At 42.6% G+C, this 21,095-nt stretch overlaps 1 protein-coding gene and 1 pseudogene across 1 annotated transcript; one reads left to right on the top strand and one right to left on the bottom strand.

Annotated features, from left to right (window-relative positions):
* Nucleotides 1-1,342: 1,342 nt before the first annotated feature.
* ZNF543 (zinc finger protein 543) lies at nucleotides 1,343-19,179 on the top strand. Its single transcript, XM_028529376.2, has 4 exons — nucleotides 1,343-1,924; nucleotides 4,246-4,372; nucleotides 10,820-10,915; nucleotides 16,448-19,179. The coding sequence occupies exons 1-4, from the start codon at nucleotides 1,895-1,897 to the stop codon at nucleotides 18,250-18,252; spliced, it is 2,058 nt and encodes a 685-aa protein (XP_028385177.1). The 5' UTR covers nucleotides 1,343-1,894; the 3' UTR covers nucleotides 18,253-19,179.
* Nucleotides 6,853-6,952, bottom strand: LOC114511769 (annotated as a pseudogene).
* Nucleotides 19,180-21,095: the final 1,916 nt, after the last annotated feature.

Genomic DNA, 21,095 nt, shown 5'->3' on the forward strand with positions numbered 1-21,095 from the left:
CCGGAAAAGACACCGGCATTCAGGCTGCTTGTCATTACCAAATCCAATAAGCAGTGACAGCGATGGAATCTTCTATGGGCGCTTTATTCAGATGGCCTGTGATCCGAGAAGATGGCAGGTTCATACCCTGACAAACCATCTTGCCTTCTCTTTCCTGGCCAGATTTTTTTTTAAGGGGAGTGGGGGAGGACAAGCAAGGTGCGGTGAGGGCTTTGAAAATCTGGGAGGATTAGGTGAGGGAAGCTGCAGCATTCCTGTTCTTGGCAGTTAGTTGTTCCCAAGGGGTGGGGTGTGTACACAAAAGGCTCAGATACCTTCAACATGTCCCCAGGCAGTAATCTCTAGCCAGTGCCCCAGGAGGTAGCCTGTCTTTCCAGGAGCCAGGACGGGCATTATCTGTAGTTTCTGAAACAAAAGCTTTAACATAGGCATTACTTGCTAGACTTACAACTTTTTACCTTAAGCTAAAATTCTCTTAAGTCTTGAGTCCCCTATCACTTCCATGGGCTTAAATTACATGCAGCACCCAGAGTGCTCTTTTTAAAACAAATCAGATGACACTACCACGTGGCTCAAAGCCCTTTGATGGCTACTTTTTTCACATTTCTCATTTTAAATAATTTCTTGCCCTGGTTGGTATAGCTCAGTGGATTGAGTGCAGGCCTGAGAACCAAAGGGTCCCGAGTTGATTCCCCATCTGGGCACCTGCCTGGGTTGTGGGCCAGCCTCCCATGTTTCTCCTTCCCTTCTCCTCTCTGTATGTATAAAAACAAAAAAAAGTAATAATTTATCTTCAGTTACAGTTGGCATGCAATACCGTACGTTTTAGTTGTACAGTATGAACTATATTACCTATGTTCGTGATTCTCTGCCTTCAGGGCCTTGCTTGCTGGGGGCGGGGGGTGGGGCAGGAGACACTGCTCTTCGCAGGGTAGCCAATTCTTAGAGATAACAAACTACTTAGGGGCTACGTCCTTCACGTGGAATTTAAACAATCCAAAGTCCCTAACTGGAACCACTTCCTGCTTCGGACTCATAACACTTAAAGAGGTGTCCTGGTCCTTTCAGGGCCTGGTACCAGACAGATAGGGAAGACCCTATTCCCCAAAAGTCGGCGAAAGTATTCAACTACCCAGTTGTTTCGCCGGCCCTATTTTGCCTTTCTGGTAGGAAAACCCGACAGAGGTTCTGGACCAAGAGGTCCCAGTCTGAGAGTTTGGTGAAGTGTCGGGGCGGGACTTCCGGCGTTCTTTTGGCTGTTACGTTCCAAGAGAATCGGGAGCCCAGGGTTGATTCCGGGGCTTTGCACCCGCCACGGCTCCGGGAGAAGGTCTTTGCCTTCTGAGTCTCGATTGCTCTTCCCCTTGTTCCCCCAGAGTGCCCACAGTGAAGAGGCAGGTCTGACACGGCGATGCGGGCTTTGAAGGAGAAGATGTACTTAGACAGTTACCGACACACGGTGGTAAGACAAAACTACATAACCCAGGAGGCTGCTCGGCGCGTGTCTGCGCGGGCGCTGGGCCAATAACGGCCCAAGAAAAGGCCGTTTCCTGTGGACCGCGCCGACTGGGGAGGGACCTCCTGTCCCTCTGATAAACGTCATCTTCCTGGGCCTAGTCGCCCTTTCCTGGCTGTGGGATCTGGAGCGATGGGTTCAGTGGGTTTCCTGGGCCGGCACCGGGAAGGCGCGACCCTTGAGCGCCCGCTGGGACCCCCACCTCGGTCCCTGCAGCCCTGAAGCGACGCCGTGGGCCTCGTGTGCGTCATACACGGGGAAACTGGATTCCGAGTGCGTTCGTCAGCCGCCGTCACCCGCTCTTGACGGTTGCCTGAGGCGGTGGGAACTACCTCGGTCGCCGCCTCTCCGGACCCGCTACGTCCACAGGGTCGCGTCATGGCGGCTGCGTGCTTAGACCCAGCGCAGGTGCGTGGGCGATGGTTTGGGCATTGCTGGTTCTTAGGGGGCTCTTGGGCAGGATGGACCCTAAGTCAGCCATTGGATTCCTCTTTGTCCTTTTCGTTTATTTATAACAGTGTCGCGTCTGTGACATGTTTTCAGTCAGTGGACGGAGAACGAATGATACTTCCTTTCCGGGGCTCCCATCACGTCCGTAAATCCTGACGCCACTTTGATCTGCAGGTCCGTACCCCGCCCCCAGCCGACCTCTGACCTTCCGGGTCATTGTTTTGCGGGCACACGAGCCTCACCGTTGCTTCGTCATCTTCCATTCCTTGCCTATGACCGTGCACTGGCCTTTGCCTGGAGACTCTTCCAATGTCTCTGCACGGCTTTGTGGCTTCTGCCCAGATGTCACCTATTTTGAGAAGGCCGGTTCTGGCGAGGTGGCTCGGTTGGTTAGAGCGTTGTGGGAGCAAAGAGAGAACAGCCAAAAAGCATTGAGTCCTTTATGTGGGCTGACAGGCAGGCATAATATATCATCTCACTTCATCTTCAGTCCTCAGAGCTGAGTTCTGTTATTATCATTGCTTCGGACAAGAACTACCTGAGGCCCAAATTCACCGTGGTCCTTAAGTGGCCGAAACTAATAACTAGTATGTGACTTCAGCAGTCTGTATTTTAACTCTCTTTTCTAGAAACAGTGTATAGGGAGGCCTGCAGCTAATACATAAAGTAAACTTTGCAAACCTAGCTAGATTCCTTCCCATAGATGCTCTTGAGCATGAATGGGGGACATGCATTTCTGCAGGTGGAAGTGGGTGGACAGAAAGAAGGTATATTGCTAGTTTAAGGAGTTCTCAGAGGATCTGTGAGGGTACCACAGCCCCTGTGTGCTCTCCTCTTCACCATCTGCTCAGACATGCCCTGGGAGTGCCAGACTGTGTGGTCATTTGCTGAATGTTCCATGCTCAGCCAGGGTAGATATCACCCTGTTCTGATTTCGTAGCTTCTGTACACAGTTTGCATTGTCTTCAGCAGCTCCTGTCCCTGGTCCTAAAGTATTCTTTCCTCAGGAGTACAAGCTGTCAGGACTCAGGTAGAATAAAGAAATGATGGCTCGTTGAGGATGCTCCCTGGGATTCTGCAGGGTGCAGAATGGGAGCTGTTCCTGCCACTTCCCAATCAGGTACCGCCACTTCAGGTAGCTCTCCTGTGAGGTGGGTGAGTGGTCATGAGTCTGTTCTTCTGTCCATGTCCACAGAAATATTTTTCATGGTGGCTGAGATGAATGGAACTGAGAAATTTATTTGAAGTGGTTTCCATCTTCATCAACTGTGGTTTTACTTTGGTAATGGAGGAGTGTCAGGGTTATGACATTAGACTATGGACTAGAAGGACATGTGTTTAAATTTTGCCTCTGCTCATGACACATGTAAACTTTGGGTGAATGGTAGAGCTCCCTGGACTGCAGGTCTCTGATGGGCATGAAGATGATGATGGTATTGACTTCATAGGCTGTGACCAGTCACCCCAGTGTTTTTTTTACAAATATACATATATTTTGAATTCTTTTCTTAAGATTGTATTTATTTTTAGAGAGAGGGGAAGGGAGGGAGAAAGAGAGGAAGAGAAACATAGACATGTGAGAGAAACATCAATCTGTTGCCTCTCACATGCCCTGGACTGCAGCCCAGGCATGTGCCTTGACTGGGAAGTGAACTAGTATCCTTTTGGTTCACAAGCCAGGACTCAATCCACCGAACCATGCCAACCAGGGCTATATTTTAATTCTTATAACTTGTTGCTCAGTGAGAATTATTGTGTTGATCCAGAATCAAGGTTCTGAGAAATGAAGGGCAGTCCCATGTTCACTTTGGAGGCAAGTGTTGATTTTGAAAATGTTACATTTACATCTCAACATAATTTCAGAGTCAGGGACTTCAGGTACTTTAACACACCAGAGAGAAAGCCCTCAGCACAAGGCAGGCACACAGTAAGGACCAGTGAGTGTTAAGTGCAGTTGCTGTAATTATTATTGGTATTTTTTTCGTTATTAATATCCATTTCCATTCCTTTGACATCTCAGAGTCCTCACCATTCTGTGCTTCACAGTCCACATAGGATGGTCCTGATCCAGTGTCCTTTCCATTGGCTCCACATAGTATGCTTCTGTCTCCTACCCAGCTGTCAACAGTGCAAAGCAGTGTCTGCCTCCCTGAGCCCAGCACAGGGCTCCACCCTCAGGAGGTGTTTGGTCTCTTTGCACCTTTTACATTAAGAGGTACATCTCTGAACTAATCCAGTAGTCCCAAGACCAATACTGCTGCCTCTGTTTGATTTTCCAGGTGTCTGTGACCTTCGAGGATGTGGTTGTGACCTTCACCCGTGAGGAGTGGGGGCAGTTGGACCTGGCCCAGAGGACACTGTACCAGGAGGTGATGCTGGAGACCTGCATGCTCCTGGTGTCTCTGGGTGAGTCCTCCCTAGCTCTGCCAAGTAGAGGACCTGTCACCTCCTTCATTTTGCCCTCTGTCTCCAGGCCTGGCTGGTCAAGAAGGCCTCTGTAGTCTGCATACCCTCCAACCTCCAGCTTCAGTCACATTGGGCAAAAAAACATAATTTGTCCTTTGGTCACAGCCAAAGAATAAGGATGTGTTGGGAGGAAGTGGAGGTGCCTCACAGAATACAAAGGCAGACGTTCCAGCGGGGCTCATTGAGGGACTGGCATAGGGACTTAGAGGAGCATGATCTTGTCCTGGCTTCTCTCTGTGGGTCAGCTTCTGTCACTGTCTTTTCACAATGGCTTTTTCTGACCCATCTGTTTTATAGAAGGAAGTGGTAACCCAGACATTTCTCATCTCTGCTTCTTTCTGTGTATTTTCATTGTTTCTCTCCACTCATTTAATTCTCCCAGCATGCTCCCCAGCAAGTAAGGAAAATAGGGCCATTGCAGTGAGTCTCTTGTAAAGCTTAATCTGGTCAATTTGAGAGGTACATCTTCACTGAAAAGCTCTGCATTTTTTGATAGACAGTCTTTTTTTGTGTGTGAAATATTGATAATAGATGATATTTGACATTTGTGCAAATGTCTCAATTTGAACAAATCACTATGTGGAATTCCCAATTTTTATTTATTTATTTTTTAAATTACCTATTTATGTATGTATATATGTATTTTTAATCCTCACCTGAGTATATGGCCACTGATTTTAGAGGAAAGGAGAGAGAAACATTGATGTGAGAGAGAAACATCAATCAGTCGCCTTCTGTAGGTGCCATGACCAAGACTGAACTTGCAACCTAACCTTTTGGTGCATAGTACAATGCTCCAACCAATTGACCCACTTGGCCACATCCCCAATTTTTATTTTTAGTGGTTCTTGAAATGCTGAAGTCTGACCTCCATAAGTCTACCCTTTCCTCTGTGCCCTCTGTCCTGGGAATTGAATTCTCTTGCTCACACTCTCCTCTTACCACCACAGCCTACTTGGTCTGAGTCTGCTGTCCCTATACAGGAGTGTTCTCCATTTCTTCCTTACCGTAGCACTTAGAAGATGAGGGTCTGGTACCCAACTTTTGGTGTCTAGTACTGCTTTGCTACTTTTGAGCTGTGTGTTCCTGGGCAAGATACTAAAGCCTTCTGGGCTTCAGTTATCTCATAGGTAAAATGAGATAATACAGTATTGCTTCACAGGGCTGTTTTGAAAGTAAATGTCTTAGAACAATACCTGGTGATACCTTGCTGTCTGCAGGGTTAGCAGTTGTGACCCCTGCTGCTCACTACTCTTAATGATCTCATCATTGTCCTCATTGTCATGGTCATTATCCTCACTTGGATTCAGCATTTTCTAGAACAGTGTTGTATGGCTTTGTAGTTAAGTAGGCCAGATGCCACAAATGGCTAGACCCTGGTTTCCATCTCAGCTGAGGCATTTATTTCATGATTTCAACCAATCACTTTATCCGCCTGAGCCTTGGTTTCTTCATGTATAAAATGGTGCTGAGCACATTATATACTTCATGTGGATACTGTACAGAAATCCTAAAATGGAACTTTTCATGGAAGGAAGAATAATACAACATTTTGCTTATTAGGACCTGAAAAATTACATAGATCAATGAAGACTCCTTGTTTCTGAATGAAAAGATCGATATTTTAAATGTCTTTTTTTTTCTAAATTAGTGCCTATATTAAATTCCATTTAAAAATGTTTTTAAATTTGCTTGGCGCAGACACTGGGATATGTTATATCCTATACATGGTAATTGCTTTTTAAAGGCTGTTTTTACAACTGTTTTACATTAACATTAAAATCAAGAGGAAGGTACAGAGATTTCTCATAAACCCTTTGCCTCCCCATATTATCAACATTCCCACGAGAGTGGTACATTTGTTAAAGCTGATGAACCTACACTGACACATTATAATCACCCAAAGTCCACAGTTTACATTAGGGTTCACTCTTGCTATTTTACATTCTGTAGGTTTGGACAAATGTATAATGAATGACATGTATCCATTCTTACAATATCATACACAGTATTTTTGCTGCAGTAAACATCCTGTTTGCCCTGTATATTTGTATTTGCTCCTCCACCAACACCTGGCAACCAGTGATCTTTTTATTGACTCCATTTGTGTTTTCCAGATTGTAATATAGTTTCAGATTGGCTTCTTTCACTGAGTAATACGTATTTAAGATTCCTCCATGTCTTTTCATGGCTCAATAACTCATTTCTTTTTAGCTTTGAGTAATATTCCATTGTGTGGATGTACAATATCCTTTATCCATTTACCTACTGAAGAACATGTCTGTTGCTTCCAAGTTTTAGCAGTTATGAATAAAGCTGCTATAAATGTCCATGTGCAGGTTTTTATGTGCCTGGTAATGTGTTTTAAATTTCAAATTCCACTCGTTTATTATTGCTATATAGGAAAGCCATTGACTTAAAAAACTATGGAACACTGCATGAATTTGTGTGTCATCCTTGCACAGGGGCCATGCCAACCTTCTGTGTGTCATTCCAGCAATTGACTTTTGTATGTTAATCTTGTATCCTGCAACTTTGCTATAATTGCTTATTAGTTCTAGAAGTCTTTCATTGATTATTTTGAATTTTCTGTATATATGATCTTGTCATCTGCCAATAAAGACAGTTTTAGCCCTGGCTGGCATAGCTCAGTGGATTGAGTGTGGGCTGCGAACCAAAGTGTCGCAGGTTCGAGTCCCAGTAAGGGCACATGCCTGGGTTGCAGGTCACAGCCCCCAGCAACTGCACATTGATGTTTCTCTCTCTCTCTCTCATTCCCTCCCTTCCCTCTCTAAAAATAAATAAATAAAGTCTTAAAAAATAAAAAAGACAGTTTTATTTCTTACTATCCAATCTGAATATGTTTTATTTCATGTTCTTGTCTTACTGCATTAGCTGGTATTTTCAGTACAATGTTGAAAACCTGTGCTGATAAAAGATATCCTTGCCTTTTTCTTGATCTTAGTGGGACAGCTTCAAGTTTCTCACCTTTAAGTGGGATATTAGCTGTAGGGGTTTCTGTAGATGTTCTTTATCAATTTAAGGAATTTCCTCTCTATTCCTAGTTTGCTGAGAGTTGTCTTTTTTTTTTAATGGAATGGATGTTGGGTTTTATCAAATGCTTTTCTGCATCTATTGATATGTTTGTATGATCTTTCTTTTTTTCACCTGTTGGTGTGATGGATTACATTAACTGATTTTTGAATGTTGAGCCAAGTTTGCATCTCCGGGATAAATTCTACTTGGTTGTGGTGTATAATGTTTTTATACATTGTTGGGTTTGAATTGCTAATATTTTTGTGGAGGATTTTTTGCATCTATATTCATGAGAGATATTGCATTTTTCCTGAATGTCTTTATCTGGTTTTGGTATTAGAGTAATGCTGGCTTCCTAGATAGAGTCTGGAAATATCCCTTCTGCTTCTGTCTCTGGAAGAGATTCTAGGGAATTGGTATAGTTTCTTCCTTTAGTGTATTGTAGAATTCATCAGTGAACCCATCCGAGCTAGTACTTTTTCTTTTGGAAAGTTTTGATTATTCCATTTCCTTAACAGATATAGCTCTATTAAGATTGTCTGTTTCTTCTTGTGTGAATTTTAGCAGATTGTGTCATTCATGTAATTGGTTTCATTTCACCTTGGTTATCAAATTTGTAAGCATGGAGTTGTTAATAGTATTTTAATATTCTCTTAATGTCCATATGACCTGTAGTGATGCCCCCTCTTTCATTGCTGATATTAGGAATTTGTGTTCTCTTTCTTTTTTTTTTCTTAGTCTCTCTAGAAGCTTACCAATGCTATTGATCTTTTCAGAGAACCAGCTTCTGGTTTTACTGATTTTTTTTTTTGTATTGATTTCTTGTTTTCAATTTCACTGATTTCTGTTCTAATTCTTACTTTTCTGTACTGTTTACTTTGTATTTAATTTGTTCTTGCTTTTCTAAGGTAGAAATTTATATAATTGGCTTTAGATTTTTTTTTTAAATATGCATTTAGTACTATAAATTTTCCTCTAAGTATTGCTTTCAGTACATCTCAAAAGTTTTGCTAAGTTATATTTTCATTTAGTTCAAAATACTTTTTTACTTTCTTGAGATTGCTTCGTAGACTCATTTGTTATTTAGAAGCATGTTGCTTAATCTCCATGTATTTGGAGAATTTCAAGTTATCTTTCCCTTATTGATTTCTAATTAATTCCTTTGTGGTCTGAGAGAAGACATTGTGTGAGTTCTATTCTTTCAAAAATCTGTTAAGGTGTGTTTTATGGACCAGAATATGATCTGTCACGGTAAATATTTCATGTGAGCTTGAGATGAATGTATATTCTGCAGTTGGATAAAGTAGTCTGTAGCTGTCAGTTAATCCAATTAATTGATGTATTGATTACAACTGTGTCATTACTGATTTCATGTCTGTTGTATCTGTCCATTTCTGACAAGCACTGTTGTTTACAGCTGTGATGTGTGGATTCATTTGTTTCTCCTTGTTATTCTTATTAGTTTTCGCCTCATATAATTTGATTCTGTGATTAGTTTTTAGGCACATACACATTAAGGATGTTTTTGTCTTTTGGAAAATTTGCCCCTTTATCATATATGTAATGCCCTTCTTTACCTCTGATCACTTTCCTTGTTTTAAGTCTGCTCTACTACTGCATTCTCTGATTAGTGGTAGCATGATATGTTCTCCATCCATTTACTTTTAATCTATATGTGTCTTTATATTTACAGTGGGTTTCTTGTAGAAAACATGCAGTTTGTTCTTGTTTTGTGATTGGAGCATTTAGACTTTTGATATTCCAAGTGATTATTGATAGTTACATTAATATCTACCAGATTTGTTATTGTTCTTTATTTGTTGTCCATGTTCTTTGTTCCTGTTTTGTTCTTCCACTCTTTCTCTGCCTTTTGTGGTTTCAGTTGAGTATTTTGTATTATTCCATTTTCTCTTCTTTTCTAGTATACGACTTATACTTTTTTTTTCACTTTTTTTTAGTAGTTGCCCTAGAGTTTGCAATATTCATTTAACTAATCTAAGTCCACTTTCACAGTATACTACTTCACAGGTAGCTTGAGTCCTTGTAACAAAAATAATCCTAATTCCACTCTGACCAGTGTGGCTCTGTTGGTTGCGCATCATCCTCCAAAACGAAGGGTTGCCAGTTCCATTCTCAGTCAGGGCACATGCCTGGGTTGCAGGTTTGGTCCTCAGTCAGGGTGCATATGAGAAGCAACTGATCAATGATTGTCTCTCACATCAATGTTTCTCTCCCTCTGTTTCTTTCCCATTTCCCCTCTCTCTAAAAATAACTAAATAAAACCTTAAAAAAATTCTAATTCCTCCTTCCTGTTATTTGCATTACTGCTGTCATTTATTTTACTTATATTTAAGCATATATATGTACACACACACATACATACATATGATATAGATAGATAGATAGATAATCCAATACATTGTTGGTATGATTTTGAACCCACTGTTTTGCTTGGTCAGTTAAGACAAGTAAACATTTTTATTTTACCTTCCTGTTCTCAGTCCTACTGTTCAGGCTGGTTCCCTAACAGGAGTTGTGAGGACAACAGGGGCTGCAGGTGCCTCCCTTGGCCCTTTCTGGAATAAAACTTTTCTCTGCTCAGGGTGACTAGTATAGGTCATGTGCTGATCTCAGACCGCCCGTGATCAGGGGTGCCATCTGTGAGATGACAGAGACTTCTCAGGTGGGCTACCTCCACCTGGCAAATGTGTGGCGTCTACTAGTGCCCAAGCCTTACCCCAGAGATATCTTTTTTTAAGATTTTATTTATTTATTTTTAGAGAGATGGGAAGGAAGGGAGGAAGAGGGAGAGAAACAATGGTATAAGAGATGTCATTTGGTTGCCTCTTGCACTCCCCTAACTGGGGACCTGGCCCATAACCCAGGCATGTGCCCTGACTGGTAATTAAATCAGCAACCATTTGGTTCACAGGCCAGTATTCAATCCACTGAACCACACCAACTGGGTAAGATTTTGTTTGAATTGCTCTGTGTGGTGGTAACCAGGTGCCCCCAAGGTTGCTGATGCACAGGGAGGTTGAGGCCTCTGACTTGGATTAACTAAAAAGGCTCTTCAGGAGATATGTCTGAATGGTGTTGAGGTACCATTTAGACATAGGATAGAAATCAAAGAGAATGGGTGCTGTCTATGTAGCCAGCCCTGATGTCTACAGTGTGTGGGCCCAACAATGCTGTTTTTGCAGTTGGTTTCCAGGCTGCAGCATTTTGTTTGCATGGATGGGAGCACCTTCATTCCAAGGTCTCCTCCACATCCTAAAGTCCCAGACTAGACTGAGATGTTTTCTTTATTCTTACCCAGATCACCATTTCTTCTTTCTTTCCTGTGAACAGGCTGTCCTTTGTCTAAACCGGAACTGATCTACCTATGGGAGCACAGCCTGAAGTTACAGATGTTGAAGAGAGGACTCTCCCCAAGCTCCTGCCCAGGTGGGTGCCAACAGCTGGCCAGGTCAGGGGTCACAGCCACTTGCAGACAGTAAAGTCACCATTGCCTCTCCATTTGTGGTGATTCTGTTGTTGTAGCCTCTATGGAGGCTTGGGATCCATGGAACCTTTAATCTGTTGTCCTTCTGTCTCCCATTCTACAGCCCTTTACCACTCCTGGGAGAAGTCCTGGGGTGTATGAGGTACCTTTGTTTTCTCAGCTCCAGTTGTCTGGCATAAAGCAAGCTGTAACACACAGTAGCCTTATGGCCCCAGGGAGGTTGTATGATCTTGCTGTATCATTGCTGTCTCAGCAGTTTCATGTAAAAAATGGAGTCTTACCCTGGCTGGTGTGGCTCAGTGGGTTGAGCACCAGCCTGTGAACTGAAAGGTCGCTGGTTTGATTCCCAGTCAGGGCACGTGCCTGGACTGCAGTCCAGGTCCCTGGTTGGAGGCATTCAAGAGGCAACCAGTCAATGTATCTCTCACACGTTTGTGTTTCCCTCTCTTTCTTCCTTTCTTCTCCTCTCTCTAAAAATAAATAAATAAATAAAATCTTTTAAAAAAAGAGGAAAATAAAACAGAGCCTTCTTCCTGTGTTGCTTCTAAATCTAAATGTCTTCTCTATGTAACTTCTCTTCTTACCTACCTGGGAAAGTCTCACTCTGATCACCACCAGCTCCTACCCCAGACTCTAGATCACACCTTCTCCGGGAAGCTCCCTCTTCACTTCTTTTCTCCCTCTTCTGTAACTTTATCCATTCTCTACACAGTGTAAAAATATGCTCAATGCCTCACATTTGAGGAAAGTCAATAAAGGGTGCTGATGCCTCTCTGATGGCTTGACACCAACATCAACTCTCCTTTCCGTGGACAATTGCTCTTCTTGCAGAAGTTGTCTGTTCTTACAAGAGATGTCTACACTTGCATATCATGCCTCCCATTTACTGTGAATTCTTGTGCTATTTTTTTAAGAGTTATTTATTTTTAGAGAGATGGGGAGGAAAGGAGAGAGAGAGAAATACCAGTATTGTGATTGCCTCTCACATGCCCCCTGCTGGGGTCCTGGCCCACAACCTAAGCATGTGCCCTGACTAGGAATTAAACCAGCGACTCTTTGGTTCACAGGCCGGCACTCAATCCACTAAGCCACACCAGCCAGAGATATTTCTTGCACTTTTTAAAAATTATGTATTTATTTTATTTTAGAGGGGGGAAGGGAAGGAGAGAAACATCAGTGTGTGGTTGCCTCTCATGCACGCCCTACCCGGGACCTGGCCTGCAACCCAGGCATGTGCCCTAGACTGGGAATCGAACCAGTAACCCTTTGATTTGCAGGCCAGCACTCAGTCCACTGAGCCACACCAGGTAGGGCTCTTGTAATTTTTAAAGGAGGTTTAACTCCTATGCCGCATTGTGCAAAAATCTGAAGAGGTCAACATGATAAACTTTTGCATATGTATGAACCTTTGTAATTACCATCTAGGTCAATACAGTATCTCTAGCACCTCATTGGGCTCATGACCTCCATAGCCTCTTCTGCTGAATAACCCCTGCCTAGAGGTAGAGAAACATCAATATGAGAGAGAAACATCTATCAGTTGCCTCTTGCAACTGGGGACCAGACCCACAACCCCAACATGTGTCCTGACTAGGAATGGAACCTGTGACTTTTTGGTTTATAGGACAATGCTCCAACCAACTGAGCCACACCAACCAGGGCCAGAGAATATTTTTGTCATGTTTTTTGGTACATGTAAGAACTGATTTCTATGAGAGGTACAGATTACGAGGTAAGAGTGCATTCAACTTTCATAGAAACTCACAGACTGTTGAGCAGAGTGGCTGCTCCCTCATATTTCCACAACTCATAGGTGAGAAAATCCATCACTCCCCATCTTCACCAGCACTTGGTAAAGTCATTACCTTTGCTCTTTAAGGCCCTGATGGAGGTTCCTCTGCACCAACCACAGCTTGGAAGCTGCTCCTTACATGGTCGCTACTCTGCTGCTAATTCTCAAATACAGCCTGGCCCATGACTTACTGAGCTCTTGCAGCTCAGTAATCTGATATTGTGCCAAGAGCTTACAGGCATCTTCTCGCTTGATCCTCACAACAGCTTGGGAGACAGAGACGGAGAGTCTCCTGTCTTCCAGGAAAGGAAGTTGGAACGGGAACAGCTAAAGAATCTGTCCAGTGTCAGCTGACTCTGTACACACAGAATTAAGATTTTATAAGATTTTATATCTGTACAGGCAGAATTAGAGCTGAGGTGTTCTTGCTCCTGAGCCGACCCTTGTAACCTCCATGCACATGAGCTCATGAACACAGCACAGACATCTAGGTGGTACTGTACTCAAGTGTTTGGACCCCTTAGATTCTCTGACCCTGTTCTCACTAGACCTTCATTCTCTTCTCACTCTGGTGACCACTCTAACATTGGTTCATCAAACATCTCACAACCCATTCTTTCTACTGTTAATACTCTCCAATGTTAGTTCACACATTCTTAAAATATTTCCCAGCTAGGTCCAGAAGTGCATTATGTGGCTAACCCATAATAAAAAATTAAAGTTAACATGCATTAATTTTTTTTGTTTGGTGTCTGACACTGTACAGAGCATGGTGTATGCAATGTATAAAACTCCTCCAGCCCACAGTTCTATAAGGCAGGCTCTATTTTTAGCTTTATTATTTAAAACAGAAAATGGGACTTCCAGCAAGATGGAGGCATAGTGGACGCACCGTACCTCCACGCACAATCAAGATTGGAACAACAACAATTTAGAGGCAGAATAACACCCAGAACTGACAGAAAATTTATCTGAATGGAAGTTGCACAGCCAAGAAGTTGAAATAGACCCGTTTATCCAGACCGGTAGGAGGGGCGGAGACAAGCAGCCGGGCACGGGTCGAGGCTCAGAGAACAGGGAGAATTGGGGGCATAAGGCATCTGGGGCACACAAGATCGAAGCAGGTGGACCCTGAGTACACAAGCGGCAGCTGACAGACACAGTTGAAGCAGTGATTGTGGAGCAGGGCAGAGTGTGCAACCAAGGATCCCAGGGAAAGGACTGAGGTCCCATGGAGAATGGAGCTACCGCCATTGTTCCCTCTTGACCCCGCCCTCACATACAATGTCACAATCTAACGACTGGGGTGCCCAGCCCTGGTGAACACCTAAGGCTCCACCCCTCACCCTAACAGGAGCGACCAGACCAAAAAAAAAGAGAGGGAGAGAGATGGCTCAAACAGAAGCACAAATCAGTGCCCCAGAACTCATCCTTTGAGCGACCAAGGGATAGCTAACCTATCAGATGCACAGTTCAAAACATTGGTGATCAGGAAGCTCACAGAATTGGTTGATTTTGGTCGCAAATTAGATGAACAAATGGAGGTTACCATAAAAGAGATGAAGGAAGATACATGGGGAACCAATAGTGATGGGAAGGAAACTGGGACTCAAAACAATAGAGTGGACCAGAAGGAAGAAAAAAACAATGAAACAGGAAAGAATGGAGAAATTAGAATTCAAAAAAACGAGGAGAGGCTTAGGAACCTCCAGGACATCTTTAAACATTCCAACATCCAAATTATAGGGGTACCAGAAGGGGAAGAGGTAGAGCAACAGATCAAAAACGTATTTCAACAAATAATAAAGGAGAACTTCCCCATTCTGGCAAAGGAAATAGACTTCCAGGAAGTCTAGGAAGCTCAGAGAGTCCCAAAGAAGTTGGACCCAAGGAGGAACACAGAAACGCACATCATAATTACATTAGCCAAGGTAAAAATTAAGGAGAGAATCCTAGAAGCAGCAAGAGATAAGGGAACAGTCACCTACAAAGGAGTTCCCATCAGACTGTCAGCTGATTTCTCCAAAGAGACCTTACAGGCAAGAAGGGGCTGGAAAGAAGTATTCCAAGTCAAGAAAGACAAGGACCTATATCCCAGATTACTCTATCCAGCAAAGCTTTCATTTAGAATGGAAGGGCAGATAAAGTGCTTCTCAGATAAGGTCAAGTTCAAGGAGTTCATCATCACCAAGCCCTTATTTTATGAAATGTTAAAGGGACTTATCTAAGAAAACAAGGTAAAAAAAAACATGTATAGGAAAAGGACAGCAAACTCACAATTATTAACAACCACACCTAAAGCAAAACCAAAAGAAACTAAGCAAACAACTAGAACAGGAACAGAACTACAGAAATGGAGATCACATGGAGGCTTAGCAACAGGGGAGTGGGAGGAGGAGAGAGGGGGAAAAGGTACAGAGAACAAGTAGCATAGATTGTAGGTTGAAAATAGATAGGGGGAGGGTAAGAATAGTATGAGAAATGCAGAAGCTGAAGAACTTATAAGTATGACACATGGACATGAACTAAAGGAGGGGGAAGTGGGTGGGAGAGGGTATACAGGGTGGAGGGGAGTGAAAGGGGAAAATGGGACAATTGTAATGGCATAATCAATCAACTATATTTAAAAAAAGAAGAAGAAGAAGAAAAAGAGAAAATGAAGGCTTATGGAATTAGAGTACCTTACCAGGTGCCACAAAGCTAATAGTGAGTTTTTCTGGAACTTGAACCTAGAGTTTTTGTGGTCAGAGACCATGATCTTAACCACAGTACCCATGTGCCCTCACCTTTTGTTAAGTGGAACTCAGGTTTATTGCTTGAGTAATAACAAGGTTTACAATGTGTTGTAAACCTTGGTTTATGACACATTGCCATCCCTGATTCATGAGGGACCTTGACTGATTGATTATTAATTAAATTGTTTATTTACGGATTCATTTCTTTTTGAAAATAATGCACTTAACATCACCAGACTCAAGAATGAGAACATTACTCACACCCTACTATCTTAGTCTATCTGGGCTGTTGTAACAAGAATGCCTCAGACAGTTCTGGAGACTAGGAAGTCCAAGATCAAGGTGTTGGCAGACCTGGTGAGGGCCCACTCCCTGGTTTGCAGGTGGTCATATTCTTGTTCTGTTCTCATGTGGCAGAGAGAAGAAGCAAGCTGTCCTGTCTTTTCTTGTAAGGACACTAATCCTGTTGGGGGCCCCACTTTCACCAACCCTGTACTCTTAGGCACTGTTGTTCCCTGATTCTGAGAAGACTGGTTTTTGTTTTTGCTTCCCTGCCCCCCCCCCCATTCTATGTCCTAAGGCTGAGGTGGGCTTCCCACTTTCTCTGGCCACTTCTATCACTCTTGTAGAACTCTGCTCATAAGGCACACACGCCATCAAGGAAGCCTTCCTGGCCTTCCTGACTCCCATCTCAGCTGTACAGGTGCCCCTGGTCTCTAGACACTCTGCCCCACATCTGTCCTTTCCCTCTGGGTCTCCCCTCTCAAGGTTTCAAGAGTCTAAGAACTAAAAAAAGGAATTGGAAACCTGAGTTTCAGATCTGAAAACACAGCAGCTTCAAACAACCATTTTACTCTCCTTGTTCTCACTGAAATGGTGATTTTGTTTCTTCTGCATTTCCATCATTAATAAACCCTTTTGTGTATTGAATTCCAAATTCCCTTCAGGTGACAGCACAAAACCCAAGACCACAGAGCCCTGCCCTTCCCACCAGGCCTTGTCTGAGGACATCTCACCCCAGGAGCAACTGACTCAGCAAGACTCAGGGAACAGTCAGGTGGGGCAAGGCAAATACCAAGATGAACCATCAGAAGTTCAGGAAGGCTACTACTGGAGACCAGGGACAGATCTCCCAAGGGAGAAGCTCCTCGTGAAACTGAGCCCTGAATGTGGCAGTTTAGGGAGAAACAGTGATCTGCACTCCCTGACCATGCAGGAGCCTGTGTCTCCAGGAAGCCGTACAAGAGATGCTTTATCTGAACGAGAATCACACAGAACAGTGAAAGGTTCCTTAATTCATGAAGGAAAACAGACCTATACATGTGAGGAATGCGGGAAAGTGTTTAACAAGAAATGTTTCCTGGTCCGACATATGCAAGTTCACACTGGAGTGAAGCCCTATGGATGCACAGAGTGTGGGAAAACCTTTAGCAAGAGCACCCACCTCCTGCAGCACCACTTGATCCACACAGGGGAGAGGCCCTTTGAGTGCCTGGAGTGTGGAAAGGCCTTCAACCGCCGGTCACACCTCACGAGGCACCAGCGGATCCACACTGGAGAGAGGCCCTATGTGTGTAGTGAGTGCGGAAAGGCCTTCACCCACCGCTCCAATTTGGTTCTGCATAACAGGGGCCACACAGGAGAAAAACCCTTTGTGTGCAAAGAATGTGGGAAAGCCTTCCGAGATAAGACTGGTTTTCTTCGACACTACATTATCCACACAGGAGAAAAGCCCTTTGTGTGTGTGGAGTGTGGGAAAGCCTTCAACCGCAGGTCACACCTCACATGGCACCAGCAGACTCACAGCGGACTGAGACCTTTTGAGTGCAAGGAGTGTGGAAAAGCCTTTTGCGACAGCACAGACCTCATTCAGCACTACATCATCCACACTGGAGAGAAGCCGTACACGTGCCTAGAATGTGGCAAGGCCTTCTACCGCAGGTCACACCTCAAGCAGCACCAGCGGAGTCACACTGGGGAGAAACCATATGTGTGTGGTGAATGTGGAAAGGCCTTCACCCACTGCTCCACGTTTATCTTGCATAAGAGGGCCCACACTGGAGAGAAACCCTATGAGTGCAAAGAGTGTGGGAAAGCCTTCAGCAATCGTTCAGACCTCATTCGACACTTCAGCATCCACACCGAAGAAAAACCCTATGAGTGTGGTGAGTGTGGGAAGGCCTTTAACCGCAGGTCATACCTCACGCGGCACCAACGGATTCACAGTGGAGAGAAACCTTATGAGTGCATGGAGTGTGGAAAAACCTTTTGCCAGAGGGCAAACCTCATTCGACACTCCATCATCCACACTGGGGAGAAACCTTTCATGTGCAATGAATGTGGTAAGGCCTTCACCTACTGCTATACTTTTATCTTGCATAAGAGGGCCCATATTGGAGAGAAACCTTTTGAGTGTAAAGAATGTGAGAAAGCCTTCAGCACTAGAAAAGATCTCATTCGACATATCAGCATCCACGCTGGAGAGAAGCCCTATGAGTGCAATGAGTGTGGGAAGGCCTTTAACCGCAGGTCAGGCCTCACACGGCACCAGCGGATTCACAGTGGAGAGAAGCCCTATGAGTGCATGGAGTGTGGGAAAACCTTCTGCTGGAGCACAAGCCTCATTCGACACTCCATCATCCACACTGGAGAGAAGCCCTATGAGTGCAGTGAATGTGGAAAGGCCTTTGGTCGCAGCTCATCTCTCATTCAGCATCAAAGGGTTCATACTGGGAGAAACCCTGTCAAGTAGAATAGAAATAGGAAGACCCTTCACAAGTGGATATCCTCAATCTCAAAGAGAACCTCCTGTTGGGGAAAGATTTTTTTAATGTGAGTCTTTTGTCAGAATGTGACTATTTATACCAAAGGGAATCCTCCCTGCCTCACCACTACCACCCCAGTTTTCTTCCTTGTGCAAAAACCTGTTGCAGGATATCACTTGTCTTCTAAGGAGTCATACTAGAAATTGACTCAACCTAGAATCTCATTCTGCATCTGAGAATTCATCCAGAAATTTGATCCAGCAAAACCTTCAAGCCACATCTTTCTCCTTAGTTTACGCTGCAAAATTATCTCAGGGGTATTTAAACAAAGAAGGAGGAGACATAGAGGCAAAAAGATGAATGCAACCACAGCTTCTTTCACAGATCAGAGGGCCTTGTTCCCTCATTTGTTCTGTATATACATTCACTTCTGTCAAAAATCAGGAGAGTCAGGCTTTTGAGGATGTTTGAAAACACTAATCAAAAGCCTTTGTTCTACAACATTGTCTCTACCTGTGAGCAGCCTGAGTCTCTGAGAAATATGAAGGCTTAAATTATGAAATGCTTTTATATTCAGATAAAGATGTACATATGATACAGAAGAAGCCACTCAGACTATTAAATTTCTTTTTGAAAGTGACAAACATAAACACTAAAAAAATGTACTCATGAATTCAGGTTTTTAAAAATGTTTTTTCATGTCTTTAACCATCTAAACCTCAATCTTCATCTTGAACTACTTGTTCATTTTTTTCTCTTTTTTCTTCTGTGGGGTGAGGATTACAGTGTCACTGTGTAACCTCCCCAGATGAATCCTGATTATACCCTCTGAATGATTTCTAAGCTTCAGTCTTCCCTAGAGAGACTTTCACTTCAGCAATTTTCTGGGGGTTGAATTCGAGTCAAAATAAAATGTGACTGAATTAAAAGAATAAGATAAAGTAAAAAAACACAGAGAATGCATTTCATTTTTTTATCCTCACCCAAGGACATGGTCATTGATTCTAGAGAGAGATGAAGGGAGGGAAAGAGGGAGAGAGAAACATTAATTAAGAGAGAAACATCAATGGGTCGCCTCTTGTGTGTGCCCTGACCAGGACTGAACTCACAACCTAGGCATGTGCCCTGACCAGGAATCGAACCCGTGACCTTTTAGTTTATAGGACAATAGTCCAATGAACTCAGCCACACTGGCCAGGGCACATCTCATTTTTAATCTTAAAAAAGATTGTGTGAAGATTCATTGTCAAATTAACTTGAATTTTAACACGAAGTAGGCATACGTATATGTGGGTTTGTGTGAATTTTACTGTTGTCACCATGAAGTTAGCCCCAGTATAAAAACTAGTGACTAGTATCTTTCCTCAGGGTATTTTGGAATTTCTCCTTTGCCTTTTTTTTTAAAGCTACATGTGATACTATTACCTCATAAAAATATACTGTACAAAAAATATATGTACTGTACAGAAGGATGATCATGTCTTCAATTTTAACCCTTCTAGGGGTTCAAATGACTTTTAAGTGACGACATTTGTATTGCCACTGTTGGCAAAGCCGTTTCTGATGTATTAATTAATGGTACTGTTGTTAAGGTACCTCTCATCCTCTTCAGCAGCCTCTAGGTCCCGAGTATTTTCTACAAGTTTTATATTTTTAACTTTTACATTTAAATCCCTAGTCTATATTGAGTTAATTTTTGTATTACCCTATGAGGTTTAGGTTGAGTTTCTTTCTTGTGTTTTTGCCTAAGTATATTCTGTTGTTCTGACTCTACTTCTTGAAAAGACTATTTGGCCTCCATTGAATTGTGTTTACTCCTTAGTCAAAAATCATTTGGGCATATTTGTGATGGTTAGTTTCTGAGTGCTCTGTATTATCTCATTGGTCTGTGATAGTATAGGCATCACACTATCTTGGTTACTGTAGCCATCATTAGATCTTAAAATTGGGTAACATGATTCCTCTACCTTTATTCTTTTTAAAAAATTGATTTAGTTTTCCATACCATCTTTACTTTTGGCTTTCCATTAAAAATTTATTATGTTCTTGTCTATATTTACAAAACCACTTGCTGGGATTTTGCTAGAAAGTAATCTATAGGTCATTTTTGTGAGATTTGGAATCTTTATTATCTTGGTCTTTTAGTCCATGAACATGGTTCCATTTATTTAGATATTCTTTGATTTATTTCATCAGTGTTTTTCAGCCTGTGGATCCTGAACATATTGTTAGATTTTTTTGTAGGCACATTTTTTGTGTCATTGTATGTGGTTTTTAATTTGAGTTTTTAATTTGTTTGCACATGATCATTACTGTTATAGAGAAGTATTAATTTTTATATGTTAACCTTGTATCCTGTGACTTTTTTGAATTTGTTTAATAGTTACAGCAGCTGGGTGGGGGGTATATAGTTTCATGGTTTTCTTTATCTTATCAGCAAATAGTAAACATCTTATTTCTTTTCCTAATCTGTAGACTTTTCATATCCTTTTTACTGGCTTTATTGTACTGCATAGAATTTCTAGTGTAGTGTTGAATAGAAGTAGTGGAAAAGAACACATTTTCTTTGTTCTTAATGTTAGGGAGAAAGGATTCAGTGTTGATCATTAAATATGATGATGGCTATGGGTTTTCATATAAGTGTTCTTTAGTTTGGAAAGTTTCCCTCCTAGTTTTCTAAGAGCTTTCATTATGGACAAGTGTTGAATTTTGTCAAATGTTTTTTTCCTTCAATTGATGTGATTGTCATTTTTCAGATGTAGCCTATTGATATGATGTCTTGATTTGACTGATTTTTGCATTTTGAACCAGCCTTGCATTCTTTCAGTAA

Source organism: Phyllostomus discolor, chromosome 12, assembly GCF_004126475.2.
Source record: "Phyllostomus discolor isolate MPI-MPIP mPhyDis1 chromosome 12, mPhyDis1.pri.v3, whole genome shotgun sequence".
Taxonomy (NCBI): domain Eukaryota; kingdom Metazoa; phylum Chordata; class Mammalia; order Chiroptera; family Phyllostomidae; genus Phyllostomus; species Phyllostomus discolor.